Source organism: Diorhabda carinulata, chromosome 5, assembly GCF_026250575.1.
Source record: "Diorhabda carinulata isolate Delta chromosome 5, icDioCari1.1, whole genome shotgun sequence".
NCBI lineage: Eukaryota > Metazoa > Arthropoda > Insecta > Coleoptera > Chrysomelidae > Diorhabda > Diorhabda carinulata.
This window is the reverse complement of record NC_079464.1, coordinates 18701357-18719324: the sequence shown is the minus strand read 5'-3', so window position 1 is coordinate 18719324 and position 17968 is coordinate 18701357. Positions and strand designations below refer to the sequence as shown.

The following is a 17968-nucleotide window of genomic DNA, read 5'->3' as shown; positions in this document are numbered from 1 at the left end:
AGTTTTAATGTGAGTCTAAATACTAAATATGAATAAAATATAAGCCCATGAATATTCTCTCCATCAAATTGTTATAACAATTGCTAACAATAACAAACTATATTACTAAAAATATATTTCTAGGTATTTTTTTCACATTCTGGCAATACTGTATGTCAAATTATACACCTATGAAGATTATATACAAACATTCTGCTTACAATGCTGCCAGCTTTTCTAAAGATTTGGGTATTATAGGACATATTGGAATATTTCAATTAAATATCTTTGTACACATTACAGGTATTTTTTCCACATTCTGGCAATATTGTTTATCAAATTATACGCTTATAGCAATCATAATATCGCTCACATCTTTCAACAATGTCATATCTCAAAAAATACGATTTTTCAGGAGAGTGAATTTAAAGTTTAAAAGTAGAATAAAATGAATTCAAAATAATTCTTCAGACTCCAATTGATTTTTTTACTATACATCACCTCTTTTCAGATAATAGCCGATAATTTTTCTGTGTTTGAAGAAAAATTTGTACAAAATTTTCAAGTTTTAAAAAGCTGCATTTTATTTATGACGTTATTTTCCCAACTTTCTAATGAGGTGCTTGGAATATGTCAAACTATGTCAGTATTGTCAGTGAAATATAAAATTTGAAAGTTTTACATTGAAGTATCTTGAGCTAAGCCATTTTTGCAAAGATAAATTAATTCCGAATATGCAGTTATTCCTTATATTTTAAATAATTACTTTTATTTCATCTTCCAATGGAATGTTTGAAACAAAAGAATGAATTTGGGAAAGGCAACAGAATTTCTGTTAATTAAAACACAAATAAAAGATATATTGTTTTAGCGATTGTGAGCGATATATGAGCATTCTGTTTATAATGTTGCCAATTTGTCCAAAGTTCTGAGTATTATAGGGAAATGAAAGTCAATTATTTATTATATTATATTTACAATATTAATAAGAATTATATTTATTTAAAACCTCGAATGCATGTAATAATCTATTACTGTTGAAAACGCCGCAAATCCCATTGCACCCACTACACCAGCTTTGACACCAGCTACAATAAATTAACAAAAAAAATTATAAAATTTTACAAATTTTTGCAATAATTAGTGGATTTACCTCTCAAACCAATCAATCCTCCAGTTACTGCTCCTGCGTATGTGCCATTTTTCCAATCCGACTTACCTCTAGTCTAAAATTTCAATCCAAATTGAAAATTTCATGAATACACTTCTATAACATTATCTACTCTAAATATCAATCACTTACAGATTCTATAACACATTCAACACCAGAGAAAAGTGCCCCAATCAACGCGAAATTCTTCGCATACCCCAATGTAGTAGTTTTCATTTCCCTAAATACTTGTCTGGCAGTTTGAGGTTCTGCTGTATCTGTAACAGAAGCTGGCCCCATACTCGACGAAAACAGTCCTATAGCAGCTCCTAATCCGTATCCTTAGAAGAGGAGATATTTTGATATAAAGTTGTAAAAAAAACTGTTAAATTATTGTACCTACTACGCAGCTCATCATTGATTTAAACATACAGCTTTCAAAAAACGATTCTACCATTTTTTCTTCATTAGTTTTTATTTGAATTGGACCTACACTTTTAGGAATTATAATGTTTTGTCTATACCTGAAATTATTTCCCACAAAATATTTCGTGAGGTAATCCCATTCTTCAGCTGTAAATTGTCTTTTTTCTTGAGACTCTGACATGTTTTTAGTTGTAAGGTAACTAATACTAGTTAATTTTTAACAGACTTAGAAATATCTAAGTTACATAATATACTATAAAATCATCCAATAATTTCAAAACTAAATTAAAAAATTCAATAATTAAATATATCACTACAACCTTATGAAATAGGTTAGATTATTAATTTCTTCTTTTTCTTCTACGAGAATGTCTGTTCATTCCAGATTTGAAAACCATGTACAAATTATTTTCGATTAAAAGATTTATAATATAATAAAATATTCTTATAAGAATAGTTCATATCTAACAAACTATGTAAATATATACCTGAAAACTAAGAACGTTATATTTATATATGAAAATGACTAATGAATTTATAACCATAAACAGTTTCAGTAATCTACGATAAAATTATCTATTATATTTGCGCACACTTTCCTGTGTTTAACGACTACGTAAAGTAGGAGGCGATAGCTAGAGGAATATATTCCATCATCTGCGCATACGAATAAAGAATGAATTATAATGTAACATAACCCAACTTTAAATTCGGTTTTGTTTTGTTTTGATTTTTTGAATACTTTTCATTTTTCTCAAACTACTCTGAATCTGAATCTTTTTTGTCCTAATTTTAAGATGCCGGTATTGTGTTTTGAATGGGAATTCTGGGAAAAAAGTTCGAAGCAATTATGAACATGTTTATTTTGAATTCAAACGCTCCTTCAAGAAACAAAATTTAGTATCATTTAAAAATCGGAAACGGAACCTAAAGCCACAGGGATCTTGCAAGTTAAATAAATCATGTGTTAGCCATATTGTCAACAAAAGAAACCTTGAGTCAGACCATTGTGATATTACATATTATAAATCAAATTATTTACATGGATCACATGAAATACAACATTTACAAATTCCAAAAAGTGATAAGCAGATGATTGCTTGCAAACTAATTTTAGGGGTTCCATCTAAAGGGTAAGTACCTAAAACTCCAATATCAAGTACTTCTGTGAAAACAAAATAATTCTCTCTTGTATCAACTAAGGGGCCATCCATAAAGTACGTCACACGTTAATGGGGAGGGAGGGTATCACCGAAGTGTGACATCGTGTGTCAAGGAACATGGGGGGTCAATAGTTTTATGATGTCACATGTTAAAATTTAAAATACTAAAACACAAAGTTTGGATGTGAATTGAAAAGTTAAAAAATTTTATGAAATGTTGGACTTTATTTTGATTTTATTAGATTATTATTTAATAAAAATAAGTAAAAAATGGAAATAGCTGTTTTCTTTTGATTATTTTTAAATACATACATAAATTCAAAAAATGTGTGACGTCACATCAGGAGGGGGGGTATAAAAATGTGACAACCTGTGACAAGGACGGGGGAGGGGTCCAAAAGTCCTAAAATTATTCACATGATGTACTTTATGGATGGCCCCTAAACAAAAAAAAAATAAAAATTTATCACTTCAAGGGTGTCAACAAAGCAATTCAGGACACATGTTTATGTGAAGTTTTAGTCATAGAATAAGCCAAGGAATTATCTCCTACAATACTGACATGATGTTTGAGAACACCCTGTATTTTGCAAACCTAAGTACTTACTAAAACTTGCTAAACAATTTATAAAAATTATTGGGTTATGGTGGTTGTCACTTGTTTTTACTCTATTTTTTTATATGAACTAGCTTTAAGACCCTAGGCTTGATATATACATAATAGATAGGTATAGTATCTTGGTGTTGTGGAATAATCTTAATTCAAATCTTAATTATAATATGTTCATTTTTAGGATATTGATTTTTAATTTATTTTAGGATACTACAGAAAGTGCCAGCAAACATAGGTGAAGACCTAAAGAGAAATGATCTCCTTACAAGTACTGACATAAGAAATATTGAGCGGGCATATAATATAGATCTGAAAGATGGATTTTACCACAAAGATGATGCGACCAGTGTTAATATTTGGGTCAAACAATGTGCTGAAGCTGAGGATAATCCAGTGCTTTTTTACAAACAGCAAGGACAGTCAATTGAGAACTTTGAACCAAGTGACTTTTGTTTGATAATAATGACTGGTGTTCAGAGAAGTATTCTAAAAGAGTTTGGGAGTCAAGTTATCATAATAGATGAAACACATGGGCTTAATGCCTATGACTTTCAACTTACGACTTTGTTGACATTAGATGAGTTTAGACAGGGTTATCCAGTTGCTTTTATGTTCACAAATCGTAAAGATACTTCTGGTTATCAGTTTTTTTCTCTAAAGTGAAAGACGTTCTTGGTCTGATTAAAAATACAGTTTTCATGTCTGATATCACTGATATATACTATATGGCTTGGTGCCAAATAATGGGACCACCAAAATATAGACTATTTTGCTCCTGGCATGTTGATAGAGCATGGCAGACAAACCTCACAAAAATAAATAATTCTGAGAAAAAATCTTGGGTATATAAAATACTGAAACGCATATCAGACACTGAAATTTCAAAAAAAAGTTATCAAATTCACTCAGACTCTCATTGAAGATCAAGAAACAAAAAAATTTGGTGATTATTTGGAAAAATATTATATACCAATATCTGAGCAGTGGGCTTATTGCTACAGAAGTGGCTGCGGTTTGAACACTAACATGCACTTGGAGAGCTTCCATATAACCATTAAATATCATTACTTAGCTGGGAAAAAGATGAAAAGATTGGATAAATCAATTCATCAGTTAATGTCTTACATACGAGACAAATCTGTGGACAGATTAATAATATTGAAAAAGGGAACGAACTTGAAAAACAACACATTATCCAGACAGAATTGCTCTTACATCGAAGTTCAATTTAATGCAAAAGGATTTATTCAATTGGTCTTTGAAAAATTACAGTAATGAATACATTGTTACTAAACAATTGGAAAATAATAATGTGTGTTGTTCAATAAAATGCCCTTTTTTAATATATGTATACACCCATTCAAGTGTAGCTGCATTGATTTTTGCATAAGAACAACTATATGCAAGCATATCCACTATGTAGTTATAAACAGTGAGCAGCAAAATAATAATAATATACCACTGGTCACCAGGCGGATCATATATAATGAAAATACTAAAGAATTACAGGATTTGAAATCACAGTTGTTTGTTAAGAAAGAAAGCATTAAGGAAAAAATAAAAAGTAATATTTTTGATATGCTGCAAATGCTCGATTGTCAAAATTTTAGCGATGAACAACTAGATCTCTGGTTACAGCATACTAAAACATACCTGGCTTTATGCTCTGTAGACGATGAAAATCAAAATAAATTTGTGGTAAAGGAGGAAAATATGAAACAACCAGCTAATACAAATGTCATAAAACAGAAGTCGTTCCATTCAACTAAGAAGAAAGGTGACTAAAAGAAGACTACATATTCGAAAGCTTCTAAGGAGGACTTTAAAATATTAGAAGAATTTGTTAACTCAGATCTAGCCAAGTCAAACACTGCAGAAAATGATCATCAATATTGTTAATTTTTACTTTGATGTAGGTATAGAAGCATTTTGTTTATACCTATATTTACATCGATATTTATATTAAAATTTTTCTTTCAAATAAACTGACTTTGTTTTGGAAGCGATGGTTTTAAAATAATTTAAACCAACTACCTCTTGAAATCTCAACATATACATTTATTTGTCCTAATACACCTATAATGGAAAGCATAACGCACAATTTAGGATCTTATAAGTAGCCTCTCGTATAAATTCATATTAAAAGTTGACCGATGTCTCCGACCGGACCTTTGTAGCAAGAAAATGCATGCGCAGATGATGGAATATATTCCTCTAGTTATCCCCTCCTATGTAAAGTGATATGTGTTAAACAATTATTTAATAATTTTCAAGTTAGATTTTCGTAAAATTGTTTTTTGGTATCAATGGATTAAATCGTGTTACAAGTTTTTATTGCAATAAACTTTTATGATAATGATATGATTCGAATTACTCTGGGCTAACGCACCTGTGAACTAGAAACATTATAAATATTGAAAATATATAGGAAATATAGAAATATAATGTTTCTATACAATAATAGCGAATAGTTTTATACAGGACTATAATATACTAACTAAAATGACTGAGAAATATATAATCATAGAAATAATAGTTGAATCGAATATTCTATGGTTGAAATTATTCTATTATATATAGGAACTATTTCCTATGTTTAACGTTTATATAAAGTGATGTATGTTTAACAGTTATTTATTAATTTTGAATTTACAATTTACTGTTACGTTATGACGTATACAGAAGAATATTTAAAAAATAAACTTTTGAAAGAATTGAACGCTTCTTACGTGGTAAGTGAAATATCCAAAATAATTTTTTTCTCAAAACTGTCAATTTAGTACATAACCTCATTATCGATTTTCGCGATATGATGCCACATCATTTTATAATGTAGATTTAAAAAAGTTGATAAAATATGAAATAATTCGTACGTGAAGCCACAGTTAAGAAAGCCGTCCATAATTATTACTAAAAAATATCGAAAATGTACCTTAGGATAACAGCTGAAACTTTGTTAATAGTGTTCGGAACGTTATTATCAATTTTATTGCGAGCTTGTACAAATTTACACTCGTATTCCGGAGAAGCCTCACCACCAATGTATGGAGATTACGAAGCGCAACGACATTGGATGGAAATCACAACAAATTTACCAATAAATCAATGGTACCACAATACTAGTGATAACGATTTGAATTATTGGGGATTGGATTATCCACCCCTAACCGCATATCATATGTACATATGTGGAAAAATAGCTCAGTATCTAAACGATAATTACACAAAATTACACGACTCCCGAGGTTATGAAAGTGAATCTCATAAATTATTTATGAGATATACAGTGATGGTTTGTGATATATTTTTGTATATACCAGCGTTGATAATATATTACCAAACGTGTATTGGAGTAAAAGAGATCCACGAATCCGGAGCGAAGAAAAAGAAATGGAAGAATCAGAACAATATTAAAATGAGTAGTTCATTTTGTACTATCTTAGGTTTGTTATATCCCGGAATTATAATCGTAGATCACGGACATTTTCAATATAATTGCGTGTCTTTAGGTTTCGCGATATTATCTATAACGTTTTTATTGAAAAAGTACGATGTTTTAGCTTCGATTTTATTTTGTTTCGCTTTGAATTACAAACAAATGGAACTTTATCATTCGTTACCGTTCTTTTTGTATTTATTAAGTTCCTGTGTGCCTAAACCCGGTCAGAAATCAGTTTGGGGTTTTTTGAGGTTATTTAAAATAAGCGCGGTTGTTATAATTACTTTCTGTGTGATTTGGTTACCGTTTTTATATGATTTTGATGATTTTATTCAAGTTGTGCATAGACAGTTTCCTTTCGCTAGGGGAGTTTTCGAAGACAAAGTTTCTAACGTTTGGTGTGCCTTAAACGTCGTTTTTAAATTTAAAAAAACCTTCGATGATTATCAGATGATGAGGATCTGTCTTTTTACGACGTTTTACGCTCTATTACCGAGCTCAGTGGATTTGTTTTTGAGACCGAATTTGAAAAAGTTTATCTTGAGTCAAATTAATTCGTCGTTGGCGTTTTTTTTGTTTAGTTTTCAAGTACATGAAAAAAGTATATTATTGGTTGCTGTACCTGTTTTATTGTACTTTCCTTATGATCCATTCACATGTTTTTGGTTTCTTTGTTTGTCTGTTTTTAGTATGACGCCTTTACTGTTGAAAGACGGTTTAACTGTTGCCTTTATGGCTTTAATGTTGTTCTATGGCGTTACGTTTCGAGTTTCTATTGAACATTGTTATAGAAATTATTTAAATAATCAAGACGGTTTGAAAGAATATTATCGAAGCCTCCTTCATTCGTTGTTGAATATAGAATATAAAAAAGCGACGCAAATTGGAATAATAAAAGCGTCGTTACAACAAATTAGAAAAAATTCAGATGCTTTAAAAATACTAATTTTCCATTGTGTTATGGTGTTTTCTTTAATCGGCTGTTTGATATTATTTATTATAAGTTTGTTATTAGAACCTCCAACTAAATATCCAGATTTATTTCCTCTTGCCATTTCCGTTTATTCTTGTATACATTTCCTCGGATTTTTTTTGTATTTTAACATCAAACAACTGAAAATACCGCAACAATTTGAAGATATTCGAGTTAAAGAATCCTGAAAAATTCCTTTAACTAACAAATTGTTTGATTTGTTTGTTAAAAATCATGTAGAAATGTTTTTTTTTGTTAATTTTGTTGATTTTTTGAGATAAATACATTTTCAACTTATCATACTTTCGATTTTTCAATATCTTTTTATATACCTGGTGAATTTAATGCTGAAAAACATCTTAATGTGAAGTAAAACTAAATATTTTAATCAAAAGAATTTTATTTAAAGAACCGGTAAACTTTTACAACGTAGCAACGTTGTAAAACATCTGTCAAATACCAACAAAGATATCAAATTGTTTACCTGCTTACAGAAATTTTGCGTCATTGCCAGATTTATGTGTATAAAATTGGAAAAGATTCTATGACTATAACCACATTAGTTTTATGTTAAATAAATTAAATTCATATTTTTAATTATTTTGTCTTTAAAAGTTCACAATATAAGTTTATTAAAATTGATTACAAATCTTAGATAGAAAATCATCTGTGAATATGGCAACGAATTTACGAATCGACAGCTTTGACGTGAGTCAAATTCTGAATCAGTTTAGGACCGATCGCGTGTGCGATGAGTACAATGCGGCAACGTTGTAAAACATTTATATGTTTGTAAAGCAGATATATAAACTGATTGTTTACTCCCACCAAAAATTCATTCTAATTGTACATCGTTATCGGATTTATCTGTATGAAAATAAAAAGTATGTTCTATAAAAACACCGTAATATTATTCAAATAAAAAACATTTTTAATTAAATTGTCCTTTAATTAAAGTTTACAATATAAGTTCGACGTTAAAAATTTCAATATAAATCTAAATATTAATGCATTACAATAGTAAATATGGCAACATTTACGAATCAACAACAGATATCTAATTTATTACGAACGTAGAAATCGCGGCGTTGCCAATTCAAATTGTTTTAATTTGAAGTAGTTGAGTAGGTGTTTATTTAAAACTAATATTTATTCATCTAGAACAAAATTATTTTAAATAATTCATTCACTTGCAGCCTTATCAGTTTAATACCACCTCTATATTTGTAATTTACATTTCTAGCGTAAAATCCAGTTACTTTTGTTAACAATCAAATGTCAATCACATGATTGCTGATCAAATAAGAACATTTTTGTAAAATCAATGAGAATCAACTAATAACGAGTGCTTAAAAATTTCACATTTCTAGGTTTATTTTCCATTATTTATAATAAATTTAGATTTTATTGTTTTTATAATTTAATAACTCTTTTGTATAAAATCATTTGGTTCATTTCGTTAATGGAAATAAAGTTTTATTCATTTATTAATGTGATTTAGTAATAAAAATTTATTCAGTACGGACAATTTTCGTAATGCTCTGTCTTGATTTTAGGTTTTATTTGCTATACAAATCAGTTTTAAATTAACATGTAAAAATCGACGTTTCGACCTACTTCGGTCTTTAAAGAAAATTTATTACGTCTACTAATAGATACACTACGTACTATTAGTTTATCTATGTTTAATCTCTACTTCTTTTTTGTTCTATTTAAAGTAATTCGTAGTACATCGTTGCCAGATTTTTTGATTGAATGATTAATAAAACTTATTTAATGGGATGTTTTGAATCCTAAATTCCAGAAAATATGTTTAGTATGAAAAAAATGTCCATAGAAGATGTCAAATAGTAATTTACAATTATTTTAATTGCTGAACTATAAAATATTTACAAATAAATATGCCTATCTTGAATATCACAGTATTTACATTGTTGTCGGATGTTTCGTAATTCTGCAATTTCGTGAAAAATGACAGTAGTATCAAAATGAACGTAAAAAATATTTTTGAAATATTATACGCTGAAAAATGAAAATAAACACCCTGTAAATTTGTTTTGTTTTTCTTTTTATATACCCAAGTGAATAAATTAAATCGTGAAATGATCTTTAGCGTGAACTATATTGACATGCAAATTTTTATACGCGATTATATTCTAGGAAGTCATTGATCAGTCTGATGGATGTGGTGGAAAATTTGCATGTGTGATAGTTTCAGAAAAATTTAAAGGAAAACCTTTATTAGCGAGGCACAGGTAAATTATTTAACCGAATAATCAATTTACAAAGGCGGTGGTACAAAACAACGAGTAATTGCCGCCATTATCCACTCCTATATATTATTTAATCGATACGAAATTATTAACTCGTATATTTGTTTTGTGAATAGCCTTTGATAGTTAAATTTTTGTATATTTTCACGTATTTTTTGTAATTTTCGTGAGATTTATATTAGGTTAGTTAACTCGACATTGGAAGAAGAATTGAAGACTATTCACGCTTTTTCTCAGAAAACTTATACTCCAGAACAGTGGGAGGAACAGAAAAAATAAAATGATTAACTATTATCCTTTCGATACCTCCAGTATTACCACAGGCGAGTAAAATTATTTATTTCTCCAAAACATTTTTTCTATGTGTATTTTCTTGATTTATTTTAGCGAATTTTTTACCGTTTCAAAATATTTTTCATCTTAATGTAGAAATCATTACTTTTTCGATGTAAATAAATATTAATTATAAACAAAAACATTTCATATGAACAACAGGAAAAAAATTACAACGTGGCAACATCGAAAGATATTACGACTGAGATGAAATTGTTTGTTCCTAGTTCGGATTATCGCGCAGTTGCCAGATTTATTTGTTAACGAAAATTATTTCTTGAAAATTTTATTAAAATTCAATATAAATATAATTATGTATACGAGGGTTACTAGTTAAGTTTTTAGATAAGTCAAAACTGATGTGAATATGTCAAAACTGACATCGCGATCATAAAGTTTGACATTTTTAATGGTGAACTGTTAGAGATACTTGAAACATTAATTTTAATCAAAAACCAAAAGTGTTCAAAAAAATCAGTCGTACAGTCCTTATTCGACACCCACTGATTTCATCTTATTCTCGTAGATCAAAAATTGCGTTTTTCTACACCCGGTTATTGTGTTCAAATCACATTAATATTTTAAAAACCAAACAATCCTCGTATATAAGATTTGTAAATATAACAACGTTTACCAATCTGCAACCGAAAACATCGCAATTCTCGCAGCGTTGCCAAGACATATTAATATTAATTGAAACTAATGATATTTTTTATAAATTATTTTAATATCAATGAAAAATTAAGTGGGGATAAAAACATTCAAAATTATGGAAATTAATTATTTATAAGGTGTTTTCTTAGCAAAAATTATGGTACTTGGTATTAAAACTTCTAAATTTATTTTTTTACTTCTTTTTTTTTTAATTTGGTAAAACATTAAAACTACTATAAATCCTTATTTTTATCGAAATATTTTCATAATCTTCGTTGGTATATTTTATAATTCTTACTACACTTATTTACATATATTTTTCTCTACCATATTCTGACAACACTGTCAAGTAATAAATGGCGAAGTTATCAGCAACGTTGCCAGCAATGCCGATTCAAATTTTATCTATCTCACCAATAATTTTATCAATTTCACAGACAGTAACACTAGACTACGTAATTAATATACTTACTATATATTAGAAAAAAAAACAGACTGGTTTAAGGTATAGCTGTAAAACAACAAGATAGTTTTGTAAATTCAGTAACATAAACCTACTTCGAAAAAAGGTCTATGAATTTTTGGAACCGTTCGTGATATTCATACCGAATACACAGTTTACACTACCACTAAACCAACAATCACAATTACACCGACTGACGTGCGTTTCGATACCGAATTTTCCCACCAAAAAACCTTTTCCCGTGTAAACTCTATGATTTCATGTTGGATTTATGAATGAAGGAGTTTATCACTATGAATGTTGCCGCGTTTCGCGTCGATAAAGTAGAAATCTGTCTGACTGTATAGATTACGGTGTTACATATAAAAGCATTGTATAAAGAATAGGATAGTAGAACAGTAACAATGTTAAAACCATTTGAGGTAATTTTGCACGCTATCTAGTTACTTTTACGCTCGTTCTTCATAAAAATGACCCGTAGCTTAGTGCCATCTTAAATAAACAGCATTATTTTCAACAACTAAATTTTTTTTTGAAAGATCCCAACTAAATATGAAGTTTTCTTTATCTTCGAAATTCGAATCGACAGTACATTGTTGCCGATTGTACTTTTTATTACGAAGTGACACACATTACCTATATAGGGCGTATTTCTAATAATTTATTCATCTCGAACCGAAAATAAACTTAATCTCAGTACAGGGCCGGATTAAGATTTATAAGGCCCGGGGCTAAAATAATGACGGGGCCCCTTAAGAAATTCGAAAACCCGGAAAAATTCACAAAATAATATCAATACGTTAGATTTGTGGTATCAACAAATCAAAAAATACAGAATGATTTCCAAATGATGGGGCCCTCTTGGACTTGGGGCCCGGGGCTATAGCCCCCCCAAGCCCCTAGCTTAATCCGGCCCTGTCTCAGTACTAATTATTTGTCACCAATTTCAATGTATAAAAAAAATATTTTTGTAATGAATTCGTGTAGCACTAGCAAATGAAACAAATAATTGTTCATTAATCTGTTAATCACTTAAATTTGGGATAAATAGAAGGATCCTTGCACAAAAGTATATAAAATATACATACTTTCCTTTGGTGACTGAAATAAAATGAATTTGCGATTTCTGAACTTCGGTCATGAATGTATTTTTGAAACATTCATATTTTGATGATATTTTGAAGAGGCGAAAAAATGAATCCTGGCTATTTTGTATGTTTTTTTTTAACTTTCAGTTGATTTATGTGATTTATCCATTTTGCCCTTTCTTCCTGGGAAAAATATTTTTGATTTTGTTCCGTTTTCGTACTGTATTAATATATTTGATAAAATCAAAAACAAAAACTTGTAAAAAGTTCTAACTATACTAATATTTTAAACATAAGGAGATGAAATATACTAAATGTATCATAAATACAATATCGTACTAATAATTCAATTAATGACATTGTTGAATTCTTCAATTGTGCAATATGTCCTTTCTTGAAGAAATGCAGTCGACGATATTCGGAATTTACTAAAACTATTTGTTGCTTATAATTCTAAAGATACCTAGATGATAATTTTTTAGCATGAAGGTTCTAACAGGTCAGAGGTCGGTTGGGCAATAAACATCTTACTTTCAGTTAAATTGTAAGCATTCGGATTTCAATATAAATAGAGTGGGATGAGTTAAAATTTTGTATACATTGTGAAGTTATGAAGTATATTATGAATAAATTGAAATAAATGAAGGGATTTTTGCTCTGAGGTAATTGCATCCTTCATATTAGATAACTAAATAAAATACTCAAAGTTTTAGTAAATGAATTTATTAGAAAATATCGAACAGAAATATTAAATAAAGTAACAATAATAACTACACTTTTTATGAAATTGTTGATAAAAAATTATAATAATTATAGACTGAGCGTTCGAAAAAATTATCAGAAACTACAAGTAGTACGGTCCTGTATATATTCCTTGTGCATTTTGTAGCTACAACATTGTTAGTGGGAAATTCGAATAGCCAACAAATTGAGTAAATTTATTGTAATTTTAAAACTTTTTCAAATTCTCTTTAACTATTTGTTAAAAAGTATGATAGTGTTGCTTCGGAACATTATTCACATTCTAATATTTTTATTTTTTTTATAATTAGTACCCGAAGTAGCTCTTAATTTTGACCACAGAAAGAAATGGACAAAATCCACTAAACAACCTGAATCTCCGTTAAGAAGATTGTAAAACCCCAAAAATGTTGTACATGTAGAGTCTACTCGGGATGACCTCTAGATATTCTTGGGTCAAGTAATCACATTTACTATTGAAACACCTAATATAAATAAAAACGTTGATTATTATTGGTTATTTATTATTCTTTTTGTTGTTGATTATTGGAAATCAAACCACAATCCACACAAATATTTCAATATTCACCTTTTATCGAAAATATAATCTACTTTGAATGGACCTTAAAAAATGTACGACAATTGTTTGCATCAGTCTTAAACCATCTTATTATATATAATAATATATAATATTATTAATGTTTGCTCAAATAAAAATATAAATAAAGTGAATTTCTATGGAATTAATTATTTTTAGGTTCAACTTTTAAAATTTCAGCTCCTGGTAAAGTAATTTTGAACGGGGAACATTCAGTTGTTTATGGGAAATTAGCTATAGCAGCGAGTATTGATTTAAGAACAACTTTTGAAATAACAGAAATTAATATACCGGATGTTTTAATAATTCAGTGCCGTACTTTGAAATTCGTTTATAAATATAATTTAATGGTAAATAAGATATTTAAAAAAAGCGTTTCGTATTTTATAGAATAATTTTTAGGATATTGAAAATTTTCTTTTAAACGTTCCCCTTCCTTTATTAATGGATGATAAGGATTATAATTTGGAATATCCTCAATATTTAGATCATGATAATTTATTAAATCGAGTTGATAAATTTTTAAAACGATTCCATCAGATAGATTTGATCGAAAATCATTTAGTGTCACTTAAATCAATTTTTTATCTTCTTACTGGGATTATCGGAACGACTGATTTACATTTAACGCCTATTTTCATGGATTGTAGTACAGATTTAAATACAGGTTCGTATTCCACCAAAGTTTTTGAAGATAATGGATTAATTGAATGGTTTTTTTTGTAGGGTCCGGTTTGGGTAGTTCGGCCTCTTTTGCCGTAGCAACAGCCGCTAGTTTGGTTCATTACGTTAAATCGAAATCATCGAATTTATCGAAATCTCGTTACAAAACATCCGAATGGGATTTCGATTTAACGGGATTCACCGATAGGGAATTGAGTTTTATATGTCGTTGGGGGTTTTCGGTGGAAAAAATAATACACGGTACCCCTTCAGGTTTGGATAATACGATTTGTACGTACGGGGCCGTGGTGGAATATAGGAAAGGTGCGAGTCCGATTAAGGTGAAAATGCACCGGGCGCTTAATCTTTTGCTCATAAATTCGAATGTACCGAGAGAAACGAAACGGCTCGTTATGAAAGTAGGTGAACGACGTAAACGATTTCCTCTAATATTGGATCATATTTTGGACGCAATGGATGCAGTATCGAAAACTGTGTTGGAGAAAATGGAGCAATTGTGTACTTTGACGTGTGAGTATGTTTCTCTTGAAAATTAATTCTCAGTTTTCAGTTTAATTTTCCAATTTTCAGATGCATTCCGTGACATTTTGTAAATGATTAACCAAAAAAAATCGATTTTCATAGCGATTTGTAATCGATAAATAGAAAAATTTCGATTTTTTGGTATAGATAATCGATTATTTGTGAATCGATGTTGTGTACCGAAAATTATTGATATATATTTTGTTGCGATTAATCGATTTTTGTATAATATAATCGATTCATTGAAAATCATGATTTTTAACAAAACCGTTTAAATTTCATTTCACATTGATTTGAAATCGAAAAATCGATTTTATAGCTAATTGTAATCGATAAATAGAAAAATTACGATTTGCGGTATAGATAATCGATTATTTGTGGATCGATGATGTGTGTACAGAAAATTATTGATATATTTCGTTGCGATTATTCGATTTTTTGTATAATATAATCGATTCACTGGAAATTTTGATTTTTAGTAACACCGATTAAATTTCATTTTACATTGATTTGAAATCGAAAAATCGATTTTATAGCGAATTGTAATTGATTAAAAGAAAAATTACGATTTTTGGTATAGATAATCGATTATTTGTGAATCGATGCTGTGTGTACGGAAAATTATTGATATATTTCGTTGCGATTAATCGATTATTTGTGTAATATAATAGATTCATTGGAAATCATACTTTTTAGCAAAACCGATTAAATTTTATTTTACATTGATTTGAAATCGAAAAATCGATTTTTTGTATAGAATGAAAAATTTATTGAAAATTCGTTTTTCGTAAAGTGATTTAAATTATATTTGTGGCGTTTTGAATTCGACATATTGAAAAATCGATTTTTTATAACTAATCGATTATTTGAAAATTGATGTTGTGCGCCGAAAATAATGGCAATTTGAAATCGATTTTTTTTATAGAATAATCGATTCATTGGAAATTAAGTTTTCTCTAAAATCTGGTTAAATTCAATTCCATGGCGATTTGAAATCGAAAAATAAATATTTTTGTTTATAATGATCGATTTTTTTATGGCTATTCGATTATTTGAAAATGGATGAGGTGAACCGAATATCACTGTACGTTTCGTGGCAATTTGAAAACGTTTTTTTGTATAGTATAATCGATTCATTGGGAATTAAGTTTTCTCTATAATCCGGTTAACTTCCATTTCACGGCGATTTGAAATCGATCAATCGATTTTTTTGTATATAATGATCGATTCATTGAAAGTTTGTTTTTCCTAAAGTGATATGTGATATGTTTCGTGGTAATTTGAAATGGATTTTCTTATAGAATAATCGATTCATTTAGAACACTATTTTCTACCAAAACCGATTTTTTTGTATCGAATACTCGTTAAAAATTATTTGATTTACATTTCGTAGTGTTTTAAAATCGATTTATTGGAAAATCGTTTTATTTTGTATCCAAAAATCGATTCAATAAAAATTTCATTTTTTACCATTTTTTGTATAGAATTCTTGCTGTGCAGAATTTTCTGTTTAAAATAATCAACTAATTAGAAAACTAAAATAATCGATTTATTGATATTTTTACCAAAAAATTACTAAAATTACGTTCCGTAGGTATGATTAATCAAAGATTAGATTTTTTGTATATAATCGATTTATTAAAAATTAGTTTTTTTCTAAAATGATTTAACTTACAATTAGTAAAGTTTTGAAATCGATTTTTTCTATAGAAAAATCGATTCATTAAAAATTTTGTTCAGAATAATTATCGATTACTTAAAAATTCGATTTTTATCCTAAAACCTTGAAATTATATTTCGTGGTAAAATCGATTCCTAGCAAAATCGATTTTTATATTGAAAATTGTCATTAATCATTTTTCTCAGCTTTGGATGATGCAATGGACGTTTACAACGATTTAGCCGATATCTGGTTCATGAATCAAAGTCTTCTCGACGCCATAGGCGTCGGTCACAAAGAATTAACCAAAATAATTCAAATTTTATCAAATTATAATCTCAGCGCTAAATTAACTGGAGCCGGTGGAGGTGGTTACGCTATTTGTTTAATTCCTCCGAAATTCGATTCGGATATGCTGAAAAAAGCAGTGGCGGAACTGGAAACCCATGGTTTCGACGTAATCAACACCAACTTCGGGGTAGAAGGGGTGCGATTGGATAAGAAAATTTGAAACGTGTTTATCTGGGTTTAATTCATATTTTGTATTACTTCAATTGTTTTTTTTAATAAAATGTTTCTCTTCAATCAGATTATTTATTTTTCTCCCTATCAATCGTCGAAAAATAAATTCAACGATATGCTATGGTGCCAAATTCAATTTATTTCGGAGATAATTGGAAATAATGTTGAGAGAAAGGTTAAAGGTATGTAAAAATAACAGAACAATATTAAAAATTCACTCGCGCCAAAGTATTTAGAGAATTATGATGAAATTTTAGAGGGTTGTTTTAGAAGGTTAGTTGTATGTAGAAAAAAATCATGACGTGGATAACGTCCACAGAATTGGATATACGAGGCTTCAAACTTGTTCGAATATTTATCAAAAACATATCTGTGTTTAAAAAATCACTCGCGCCAAAATAATTGAAGCATTCAGATGAAATTTTAGAGGGTTGTTTTTGAAGGTTAGTTGTACGTAGAAAAAAATCATGACGTTGATAACGTCCACAGAATTAGAAATACGAGGCTTCAAACTTGTTCGAATATTTATCAAAAACATATCCATGTTTGAAAAATCGCTCGCGCCAAAATAATTAAAGCATTCAGATGAAATTTTAGAGGGTTGTTTTTGAAGGTTAGTTGTACGTAGAAAAAAATCAGGACGTGGATAGCGTCCACAGAATTGGATATACAAGGCTTCAAACTTGT

General features: G+C 29.0%; 4 protein-coding genes across 6 annotated transcripts; 3 read left to right on the top strand and 1 right to left on the bottom strand.

Annotated features, from left to right (window-relative positions):
- Window positions 1-935: 935 nt before the first annotated feature.
- Window positions 936-1886, bottom strand: LOC130894404 (mitochondrial import inner membrane translocase subunit Tim22). Its single transcript, XM_057801238.1, has 4 exons — window positions 1529-1886; window positions 1283-1470; window positions 1133-1205; window positions 936-1067 (listed from the first exon to the last, which is right to left on the bottom strand). The coding sequence occupies exons 1-4, from the start codon at window positions 1734-1736 to the stop codon at window positions 982-984; spliced, it is 555 nt and encodes a 184-aa protein (XP_057657221.1). The 5' UTR covers window positions 1737-1886; the 3' UTR covers window positions 936-981.
- A 309-nt stretch (window positions 1887-2195) lies between these two features.
- On the top strand, window positions 2196-5333 carry LOC130894405 (uncharacterized). Its single transcript, XM_057801239.1, has 2 exons — window positions 2196-2688; window positions 3538-5333. Exons 1-2 carry the CDS (start codon window positions 2648-2650, stop codon window positions 3992-3994), a joined length of 498 nt encoding a protein of 165 aa, XP_057657222.1. The 5' UTR covers window positions 2196-2647; the 3' UTR covers window positions 3995-5333.
- A 546-nt stretch (window positions 5334-5879) lies between these two features.
- LOC130894403 (mevalonate kinase) lies at window positions 5880-17344 on the top strand. 3 transcript variants are annotated; one of them, XM_057801236.1, is made up of 7 exons: window positions 5880-6063; window positions 9904-9998; window positions 10199-10339; window positions 14074-14243; window positions 14296-14560; window positions 14620-15087; window positions 16966-17344. In XM_057801236.1, exons 3-7 carry the CDS (start codon window positions 10297-10299, stop codon window positions 17268-17270), a joined length of 1251 nt encoding a protein of 416 aa, XP_057657219.1. In that variant the 5' UTR covers window positions 5880-6063; window positions 9904-9998; window positions 10199-10296; the 3' UTR covers window positions 17271-17344. The 3 variants fall into 3 exon arrangements, with proteins under 3 accessions (XP_057657219.1, XP_057657218.1, XP_057657220.1); XM_057801235.1 differs by having other exon boundaries at window positions 14053-14243; XM_057801237.1 differs by lacking the exons at window positions 5880-6063; window positions 9904-9998; window positions 10199-10339 and adding an exon at window positions 12741-13216 and having other exon boundaries at window positions 14053-14243.
- Window positions 6108-8911, top strand: LOC130894397 (dolichyl pyrophosphate Man9GlcNAc2 alpha-1,3-glucosyltransferase). Its single transcript, XM_057801223.1, has one exon. It carries the CDS (start codon window positions 6258-6260, stop codon window positions 7929-7931), a length of 1674 nt encoding a protein of 557 aa, XP_057657206.1. The 5' UTR covers window positions 6108-6257; the 3' UTR covers window positions 7932-8911.
- Window positions 17345-17968: the final 624 nt, after the last annotated feature.

Bases quoted from the DNA above. Each gene is read 5' to 3' on its own strand.
- LOC130894403 (XM_057801235.1), top strand. From the start codon at position 10,297: ATGATTAACTATTATCCTTTCGATACCTCCAGTATTACCACAG. The intron at 10,340-14,052 runs GCGAGTAAAATT...AATTATTTTTAG, and splicing joins TACCTCCAGTATTACCACAG to GTTCAACTTTTAAAATTTCA. The intron at 14,561-14,619 runs GTTCGTATTCCA...TTTTTTTTGTAG, and splicing joins TAGTACAGATTTAAATACAG to GGTCCGGTTTGGGTAGTTCG.
- LOC130894397 (XM_057801223.1), top strand. From the start codon at position 6,258: ATGTACCTTAGGATAACAGCTGAAACTTTGTTAATAGTGTTCGGAACG.
- LOC130894404 (XM_057801238.1), bottom strand. From the start codon at position 1,736: ATGTCAGAGTCTCAAGAAAAAAGACAATTTACAGCTGAAGAATGGGAT. The intron at 1,471-1,528 runs GTACAATAATTT...TCCTCTTCTAAG, and splicing joins AATGATGAGCTGCGTAGTAG to GATACGGATTAGGAGCTGCT. The intron at 1,068-1,132 runs GTAAATCCACTA...AATTTATTGTAG, and splicing joins AGGATTGATTGGTTTGAGAG to CTGGTGTCAAAGCTGGTGTA.
- LOC130894405 (XM_057801239.1), top strand. From the start codon at position 2,648: ATGATTGCTTGCAAACTAATTTTAGGGGTTCCATCTAAAGG. The intron at 2,689-3,537 runs GTAAGTACCTAA...AATTTATTTTAG, and splicing joins TTAGGGGTTCCATCTAAAGG to GATACTACAGAAAGTGCCAG.